Here is an 11165-nt window from a genome sequence, read left to right on the forward strand (position 1 = left end):
TAGCTTATTTATGTTTTTATTAAAGAACATTCAACAAAATCAATTCTTATGGTTCTTATTCAACATATTATTTTATTATGTAAAACATTGTTTATATATTGATAAGCGTGGACATAATTATATAGTTGATATAAATTGTCTAAAAATTATATTAGATGCTAAACCACTAATCCATAAAGACAGAGGGGTTTTATTACTAAGTAATGATATGGTAAAATTGAGCCCCGAGATATGTATTTAAGATCGAAAATCATCTGTAGTGCTATTTTTTAACAATCATTGCATTGAAAATATCAAAAAAGTATGGTTTAGTTTATGACTTAAAAGATAAGTCTTGTTGATCTAGCGGTATCCTCAACTAGTTTAATTGATGAAATTAGAATGTAAAAAATAATTGTATAAGTTCGACCCAAATATATGGTAGATTTAAAGGCAATGAGTACTTCTTAAAGCTTACATAATTAAAAATCAAGGCAAAATTTAATTTCATCAGGATTTCAATAAAAGTTTAGATAGAACATTTAATATGCAAAGTTTGATCAAGAATCTGTCCAGAAATAAATTCCATAATATGAACTAATAATTCTATTAAAAAAAGATCAAATTCAATAAACATTTGCTTTTTTAAAAAAAATAATAACTCAATAAAAATCATTAGTTGTGTATTGTTTATATAACAAATATATTCGAATACAATGTATTAGTTAGAAATTTACAATTTGTAATAAAGTCAAGATTATTAAAAAAATTCGTATCCATTGTTTAGCGAGCAGTAAATGTTAAAATAGTGTGGTCTCCGTTAGAGCTTAAGTATTGTATTATTATAGTCATTAATCCCATGTATTTGCTAATTTTTTTTTTCTGCTTCGTTATGAAATTTTATAAATTAATAATATAAATTTGTAGTCAACTTTAAGCATATACCATACTTTTGATTTATATGGATTAAAAGTCTAATATGATTGTTAGAATTTACTCTTAAAGATAAAATCTTAGTCTCAAAATACATCATAAAGACGCGACTTGTTTTAATTTAATTTTATGCGATCAGAGTCAGTTATCCTGACATAGGATTTTGAATTTTAAGTAGTACAATATTGAATTTTTTAAATCTTTCATATCAACAAGAGAAAGTTTTACAAGTAGGATTGAAGCAAAAATTTATATAAAAGTTCGTTGACGTTTTCGATGAACAAAAAGTAATGTTGAAATTAAAAACAGATTGAAACAAGTTGTATAATATATAAATACCACTAAAACGGTTTTAAAACTTTCTTTATAAAATATATATTATAAATTTTAAAAAAAAATCTAGTGAATTAAGATCATAAACATATAACACTAAATCACTAAGATCAATTAGTTTTAATTTACACGATATCTATAATATAAAAATGTTTTTAGAACCTCCTAATAAAAATATTTGTACACAAATTCATATAACGTTAAATGACACAAATGTAAGTTTCACGTTAGTGCTATAATATTATTTTATAATATCGACTAAAATTACAATACTTTTAACAAATCATAAACAATAACAGTTTTTTCAAGTTATTCTTAAAAAAATGACAGAATAAGTAATATTATTGTTTTTTTTTAATTCAAATGTCGTTTAAACAGAAGAGAAATAATTGTAATGTAATATTACTTTTTGTTTTTTATAAATTTACGAATAAAAAATAAATTTTTGCTATATTCTATCTTTGGCGAGTTAAAATTTTTCTATGATATACAATATCATTGTTATAAAGATATTCGATAACAATCTTGGATTATGTTTATATCTATTGTAACACTGATGAGACGAATGCATGAACACACGAACTACAGTCTACTAGGCATAATTTTTGATAAGAGTTATGACATTTTTGTAATGACATTTTTTTATGTATATAGACCATTTTTTTTAATTTTACATAGCATGCATTTGTCATATTAAGTTTATTTTAGATGAAAAATTAATAATAACAATTAATTGGCTATTGGTGTGTATTATTGGATGTTAGTATATTTTACATATATCTATCATAAAAAATACTAATATTAAAATATAATAATTTTGTTTATACTTAAATGAACCACATTCGAGATCATAAAAAATCTGTAATAAAGAACGTAATTATAATAGGAATGCAGGTGAAGATGATTTTTGTCATAGATAAAATATATAACATTCACATATTTCTTTAGTGAAAAAATATATAAATTTTTAACTTTAACAAGACAAAATTTAATATTGCTAAGATGAGATACCATTAACTCGTTGTAAAAAAGTTTTTAATAAAATCAAAGAGACCATAACGACAAAAGCCCTTACATATTGTTCTGTATAACAGAAACTTTACTATTTATGTGATAAGTATTTAAATAACTGCTAATATGAGTATTTTTTATGGCTTGTATACTTATATAATGTTTTTTTTGTCCTAAGAAAACTTTTTTTGATATGTTATTTTAAATTTGAGACTTTTTATAATTTTACTATAGACAATGCGTCAAAATATAAACATATTGTGACAAGATTCCTTTAAATGTTTCTTATTTGAACAAATTGACAGGCCGATTGAGATGTTGATTGACCACATAAGATGTTTAAAAGATATTTATGACATGTTACATGTATTGTAACCATTTCCACTACACAAATAACACTATTTTTAACATACAATGGATGTCCAGTAACAATTACTAGATATTGATAAAACTTTTCATGTTAAGATTGATACGGAAGTGTTTACAAATAAAAATAACACAATTTTAAAATAAGCATTTGCTTTAACGATTATGTAGTTTTAGCTTTAAGATCATTTATATATTTAATAAATTTCTTATGTGGAAACACTTAAAACTATTAAAAAAACACAACTATGAACAAGAAATAGCTGAAATCTCAGACTATATTTTTTGCATATCTGATTAGATTCTTAAGCAACTTTTGTTGAGATTTTTATAGTACTATACAAGAAAGATAATAAAAAAATCTTTTCGATCCAGGACTTCGAAAAGCTTAAATAACATAAATATAGCATAAAAAAGTATTAGAATAGCAAACTATAATAAATATTCATAGTTATTACATTTGACTATTGAACTTTTCTCATTAAAAATTATGATTATTTATTTGTATTTCTGTAGAAACCCCTGTCAAATATCATCTTTATATTTATTAAATGATATTTGATACGGACTACAAATTAAGTAAAACACTAAAATCATGCCCCTAACCTCCGCTTTGAGAACACGTACAAAAAATTTTGATAATAATATTTACACTGATTTCTTGATTAAATGAACATCCTTTCAATTTTTCTTATAAGTCTATAATAGTTATTGGCTTAAGTGCACTTTGGCCGAGATACTTTCTATATTGTTCTTTTTAAAATTTCTGCAAAAAAATTAGAAAAATTATTGACAGCCATTAAGATTTGTACAACCCAAATGAGATTTTTGAAATGTTAAGTAAAAAACTTCGATAATTTATTTTCAGTTAATTCTACGATTTCTTTCAAATTAGAATTTTTTTAAATTTTTTAAACAATATAAATACTAATTTTATTTTTCCCCCTAATGAATATAATCAAATTTTTTGTTGTAATTTGGTTTGTAAAATCAAATATAAATATTTATAACAAAATAAATGAAATTATTCTAAAGCAAATTGAGAATAGAAAGTATACAGTTTTTAACCCAAATAAGAAATATACTTCAATAAGAATATCTTGTAGCGAATATAATAAGACCATAGGTTGTTTGATTGTGAATAATATTTTGAATGAAACTATTTCTAACGAATTTTGGGATATATATATATATTGATTATGCTAACAAATCCACTTATAATATTGTAGGAAGTGCCACATATGTCAAATATATTGTGTCTGTGTTTTGATATATTTGACATGTTGTTTCTTAAATATTTTATAATAAATAAACCCATGTTTTCATTCCAACAATTTGGCGAGAACGACAAGAAAGAGTTGATATTTAGAAATGAAGAGGATGATGACCCACAGCAGTTCGTGGAGGACATTTTAGAGGTGGGGAGGTTGCTGGAGTACAGCGAGGGGAAACTGATGCTCCTGTTCAAAATGTCTCTAAAGGATGAAGCGAGAGACTGGATTAATTCACTGCCAGTAGGACTTAGATTTGATAAGCTAATTGAATTATTTAAAGAAAGATTTTTTAGTAAAATGCAGTTAAAAATATGCATTGATAAACTTTCGGCGTTAGTATACCATGGAGGCTCGATTTTAAATTATTTGGATAAGATGGCGGGACTAGCACGCAAAGGTAATGTCCCGGAGAGTATATTAATTGCCTTTGCGTTAAAAGGACTACCCAAGGATTTGGCAAATTTGGTGCTAGTAAATAATAAAGATACCTTATCGTGGAGGTACATTTACAGAGCTCTGAGTAATATGAAGTCAGCGAATGTCCAAAGATATACAGAAGTGGCTCGAGGAGAATCTAGGGAGGTAGATGCGATAAAAGAAAAGGTCTGGTGGAACAATAATGAGAAAACAGAAAAAAATGGAAAAATTAAGTGTTTTATTTGCGGGAAAAGGGGCCATATAGTTTCACAATGCAAATTCAATAGCTTCCATAAGAATGTTAGAGCTGTAGAAAAGGCCACAGAGAAGGAGGAACAAAATGAGGAAAATGATTCTTATAAGTTTATTTTTAACTATTCCGTGTCGAAGTCTAAGGACATTAGAACAACACTTAAAGCTGCGTCATTAAGCAATTCAGGAGGAAAATTCAAAGTACTGATTGATACAGGAGCCGATTTAAATCTTATTAGACCAGAACTGTTACCGAATAAAACTGTTGTTAATATTTCGAAACAACAGCTTAGAGCAGCAAATGGTTCGAGGATAAAAATTATTGGTGAAACGGTAGTTAAAATTAAAATTGATGGGATGATATTTGAGGATAAATTCATTATAACAAGAGATATCACAATCCCATGCATCATAGGACATGGGCTACTCGATAAATACAGAATTAGTTTAAGATTTGGGGATAATAGAATGGAAATTGAATCTGGACAAATGGCAAAGGGTAAAGCCATAGGATACCATAAAATCATCACGAAGGATGATAACCCAATATTATCACAGTTATACAAGTTGGGTGCTGCAAAAGAGGACATAGCATCGAAAATAATAAAAGAATATCTTAGCTTAGGAATAATAAGACCTAGTGAAAGTTCATGGAGAAGCCCAATAATTATTGTTCCAAAAAAGAATGGAGACCATAGGCTATGCGTGGATTATAGAAGACTGAATGACGTGACGATTAGGGATGCATATCCAATGCCCCGTGTAGAAGAATTCATAAACGCATTAGAAGGTGCTACTTACTTTACCAAATTAGACGCTGAATCTGGCTATCACCAAATAGATATGGCGCCTTGTGATATTGAGAAGACAGCTTTTGCCTGTAGAGAAGGGTTATTCTAATTTACTAAAATGCCATTTGGGCTTGTTAACGGACCAGCTACATTTCAGCGGGTGATGAATGATATATTAAGGGAATTTTTGTTTAAGTTTGTTGTAGTATATATGGATGATATACTAATTTATAGTAAAACTGAAGAAGACCATAGGAGAGATGTTCAAATGGTATTGGAAAAGCTCAAATCGGTAGGATTGAAACTTAATCAGGAGAAATGCGAATTTAAGAAGACCGAGTTAAGAATTTTAGGTCATGTAATATCAAAGGAAGGAATAAGGGTAGATGAAGAGAGAGTGAGGAGTATTCAGAAGCTACCAATCCCTAAAAATAAGAAAAAGCTACAATCATTGTTGGGGTTGTATAATTACTGTGCAAAATTTATAAAAAACAGTCACAAGATAATTAGCCCATTATTTGATATAATCAGGCTCAAGAATGAGGACGCTGAGAACTTTTGGAAAAATGTAGAACAAAACGCTAAATATCGTAAGGATATTGAAGAGGTAAAACAGGCCATGAAGAGAACGGCCTTGTTGACTATCCCAAACTTGAAAGATAAGTTCATTTTGACAACAGATGCATCAAACGAGGGATGTGGCGCCACTTTGGCCCAAGTAATTGGAGGAAAAGAAAAGATTGTTTCTTATTACAGCTCCCTGCACTCAAAGACGGAAAAGAATTACTCCACGACGGAACAAGAACTATTGGCGGTAATAAAATCCATTCAACATTTCAGAGAATACTTATTATTAGGTAAGTTTACATTAAAAACTGATCATCAAGCTCTGAAATATTTATTTAAGTCTAGAAACGTCAAAGCTAGGCTGGCTAGATGGTCATTGATTTTACAAGAATATGACTTTGATATTGAATATATAACAGGACCATCAAACCATACAGATCACCTGAGCAGAGAATTTAAAAAGGAGGGAGAGAATGTTTTGGAAATTCATTTAGTACAAAAGAAAGTTATAAAAAAAGAGAGAACATCGGTATTGTTAAAGTTTTATCATGATTTATTGGGCCACGGATCAAAACAAAACATGAAGTACAATATTGGTCAAAAATACACCTGGAAGCATATGAACAAAGATATAGAAGACTATGTAGACAACTGTGAAGTTTGTCAAAAGGAAAAACCTCAGAGAAAATTTAAAGATATTGTACCAGTGGTAGCAAATAAATTAGGAGAAATCTGGGAGTTAGACATGGTAGGCCCTCTGAAAGAGAGTGAGCAAGGATACAAGTTTTTATTAACAATGATAGACCATTTCTCAAAAATCGCAGAGGTAGTGCCGGTTTATACAAAGGATATGAATACGGTTGTTCATTTGATTGATAAACATATAGTCAGGAAGCATGGTGTACCGAAGGCCATTCTAACTGATAATGGCAAAGAGTTCAAAAATAAAATTTGTGATGAATATGCAAAGGTTAAGAACTTTATCTGGAAATATGGTTCCCCCTACAAACCTACGACCACGGGGCTTGTGGAGAGATTTAATAGAACAATGGGTTCAAAGTTAAGGAAAATTACGGAATTTGGGAAATTTGATTGGGCAAAATGCGTTCCTAAATTGGTCAAGGCCTATATGCAGTCTTACCATAGGGCTATAGGCTGCGCCCCAGTAGAACTTATTACAGGAATGGTGCTTAATAAATTGGACTTACAGGAAGGGATTAAGACATCAAAAGAAAAGAAAGAATATCAGGAACAGGCCATTAAAAATTTAGAAGCCTACAGACTTGAGTATAACACGGGTGGAAAGAAAAATGGTGAGAGTAAGGAAACCATAAAGGTTGGAGATAGGGTCTGGTACTATTTAATTCTCCCTATAAGAGGAAAACTTGAACCTAAATGGGAAGAAAAAGGAGTGGTAGTAGAACAAAAATTTCATTCATTTAAAGTTTTATTGGACAGTGGAAAAACAGTTACGGCAAGCCGAAATCATGTAAAGCTTTTAAAGGAGGGGTAGTGTAGGAAGTGCCACATATGTCAAATATATTGTGTCTGTGTTTTGATATATTTGACATGTTGTTTCTTAAATATTTTATAATAAATAAACCCATGTTTTCATTCCAACAAATATCATTGAAGAAATAGAACAATTTATAAAGAAGATTGCATCTACTAAAAACATTGACTCTATTGTATTGTCATACTCACAATATGAATATAGAGAAAGTAACGGAATTGTAAAAAAAATTATAGAAAAGTTAAATCAAATAAATGATGAAAGAAGAATAAAACAGAAAGGAGCCGAAATTTACTATGAAAATATATGCGTTCGGGGTTGTTTATTGCACAATATTCTCGAGAAGAAGCATAAGTTCAATTCAAAAAACTTATCTAAGGTGCAAAACCCAGAACCCACGCTGAGTTACCGCAGAAACGAAGACGATAATAGTTACTATCTCGAATTATGCGTTAAAATAAATAAAATCTGTTATTTGTTTGAATTCGATATGAACGAACTTGACAATAAAGAACTTAATACTATGGTTAAAATAAATATAGGGAATATGTGTCATTACGATGCAAAAATACTTAAGAATTTATTTGAAATTTTCAACGTCAAGGATTTATATCATATTGAGGCAAATGGTGAGATTGGAATATTAGAAATTACACCAAACAAAATCGAAAAGATAATGCCTAAAAAATTCAAAATAGAGATACACCCAGACTTTATAAACTTCTTTGATGGATATAGAAAAAATTCTGTATATTTAAAAAATGAATCAAACAAGGACGATGGTGAAAAAAAATTTATAAACAATATTTTTTTTAATGAAATTAAGAAAATATTGGAAAAGATTAATTTTATAGCGAATACAAAAGATTATGAATGTGTTGAATTTTTTTACAGATTACTAAAAAATTACAACAAAGTTGAATTTCTTATTTTGAGAATAATGAACAAAGAAAGATCTGCATTAAAAATAATATTTAATTTTATTATTAAACATATTTACATCGTAGATGAAGATGAATTGGATTACACAACAGGTGAGATAATATTTAGATCAAACAATGAAGAAGATGTTAAAAACAAAATGTTAAAAAACTTATCCTATGAATTGTCAGGGAACCAACTTTCCGAATGTTATTTAATAAAAATTTGCCTACTTTTTGAAGCAGAAGAATTTATTAATAAAAAAAACATAAACAACGAAATTATTTGGGAATCATTAATAGATATAAATGAATATATACAAGAGAAAAATAATGAAAAGATATCTCGTTCAGATAGAAATAGCAGATGTATTAATATCGTAAAAATCATAAAGGAAGTAGAAAATTACCATATCCACAATATTATAAAATATAAAAACGAAGTTTTGAAAAATGTCTGGAAAATAACGTCAATATTTACAGGATTGGTTAGTTCTAGTTTTGTATACAAAGATACCAAGGAAGATTTTAGAAGAAAGAAAATTTGTGAAAACTTTCAACTTGATGAAAATGAGATAGAGGAAAAGGCCAATATTATAGAAAATAATCTACAAAAAAATACAGATGAAGATGAAGAATATGAAAAAAAGAGAAAGTTAAAAGAGCAAGAAACAAAAAAAATAAGAGAAATGTTAAAAAATTCATCATTAGATAATGATTTAAACATAATTAAATTAAATCCCCTGGAAGAAGAACTTAAAGATATTTTCGACGAAGAAATTGGTACATATTATGAAAATGAGCAAATAAAAAAAGGGAAAATAATTATCGAAAAAATATTTAATGAATACATAAAAAAAAATGAAATACAAGAAGAATCTATAAATGAATATAAAAATGAATTGGAAGATGATTTTTTACAAATTTTGAGAAAGAATATAGAAGTTAGATTAAGAAAACAGGCCCCGATTGAATTACCTAAAGCTTTTAATAATTTATTTGAAAGTGAAATAAAAACATGTCACGTAGAAAAGGTAAAATTAAGAAAAATTTTTGAAAATGTTAAAATGATGTTAGATGAAACAATAATTCTAGAATTATTGAACAAGACTGAAGGAATGAAAATGCAAAAATCATTTACTAAAGCTTTAGAGACCTTTAAATAATCAATTAAATATTTTTATTTTATTTTCTAAAATGTTTTATAAGATGCAGGATATCGTTCATACAGCAATTAGTTATCTTCAACATAGAAATTACGGATATTGTTGGATATTACTTTATTTAGAGGTATTCTTGTTTGGCGATTTGTAAGCGATTTTTGTTATAACTTTTATAATTTTAACATTATAATCTTGGTGTTAAATTTATCAATGGTCTCTTTTTGTAAAATCATTATAATGTCTTTTTTGATTTATAGTATACTCCACGTATCTCTTTTTAAATTTTTTTTTATTTTAGGAATTACTTTATATAACATTTTTATAAATTGAAGGCTACGAATATAAAATTTTTAATAATAACAACAGAGAATGAAGATGCAAATTTTTATTAAACGCAAATGAATTTCTTTTAAAATAATTAAGCATAACACATAAATCCGAACAAAATATTTGCTTTTACATTTGTTGACATTAAAAACATGTATAAATAGCAATGCACATGTGATACAATCCTTTCTCGAAGTATTCATATGTCCATATGATATAAAAAGATCTTGAAGCCTGTCTAATGCGAAAGAGCAAATGATGAAATTGAGAAGATGCTGATAGAATATGTGACTAAGTGTGATAAACGTACAAAATGCAAATTCGAAAGATAGTGGCGTCTTGATGATAAAGCTAGTAAAATATATCTTAAGCGTAAATATCCCAAGATATTAAAAGTTTTAAAGAGCCAATTTCATAAGCAATGCAGGGTTTTTAGGTCCAATACAATATAATTGAGACAAATACATCTTATAATTTATTATTTATTTTTCATATGAATTTAACGGAAAAGAATTATTAAAAGTATATTATGTATCTTTATAATAGCAATTGTTCGTATTTACGATACAAAATTACGTTAATATTTGAAAAAATATCGAAATGCTTTTAAAAACTTTTTATTACGTGTATGGATGGATAAAAACAAAATCTACGGATGCAGTGGTAGTAAAGAGAAATATCATTAAAAGTAAATTTATGAAAACAAGTATGAACCAAGTTCAAACATCGATTTTAAAATTAATAATCAAAAAAGGCATTTTTTTTAAATTCGTTAAAATATGATCATAATACCGTACGGGTCAAATTAAAATAAAGGAATGGTTAACTATATTGTACAACATATTTATAAAAGAATAAATAAATTATTCGGAAAGAGCTTATATTTATTAATCATCTATATACGTTATAACTACATGGGTTGATATTGCTTATATGAGATTTTATCCATAGAATCTGAAATATAAATCATTAAACAAATGTCCAAACGCGTAAACGTTCTACATATTCTTAATATTATTGGTTTTACTATCGTTCTCTAGTTTTTTTGTGTCATTTACAAAAATTATCTTCATATGAAGTGGTTTCTTGATATTGCTTAAAAAATTGTACGATTATCAGTATAAGAATTCTTTTGTACATAATGTATTTTAAAAAAATATTTTTTAGTACATAAACATTAGAATTCATAGAAAACATTATAAAAAAATGTAAAAAATATTTTTTTGCAATAAATAATGTTTACTAATATGTTTTTTATTCTATAATATATTTGTATTTAGAAGCAATTTCTCCAATGTTCAGAATTATTGTTTTATTCT

At 27.3% G+C, this 11165-nt stretch overlaps 1 protein-coding gene across 1 annotated transcript; it reads left to right on the forward strand.

Moving 5' to 3' along the window:
• Nucleotides 1–7614: 7614 nt before the first annotated feature.
• On the forward strand, nucleotides 7615–9522 carry VNE69_12002 (uncharacterized protein; the record flags this gene model as incomplete). The annotated part of the gene is made up of 1 exon (XM_065475090.1): nucleotides 7615–9522. The coding sequence occupies one exon, from the start codon at nucleotides 7615–7617 to the stop codon at nucleotides 9520–9522; it is 1908 nt and encodes a 635-aa protein (XP_065331162.1).
• Nucleotides 9523–11165: the final 1643 nt, after the last annotated feature.

Source organism: Vairimorpha necatrix, chromosome 12 (assembly GCF_036630325.1).
Source record: "Vairimorpha necatrix chromosome 12, complete sequence".
In the NCBI taxonomy this organism is placed as follows: Eukaryota; Fungi; Microsporidia; family Nosematidae; genus Vairimorpha; species Vairimorpha necatrix.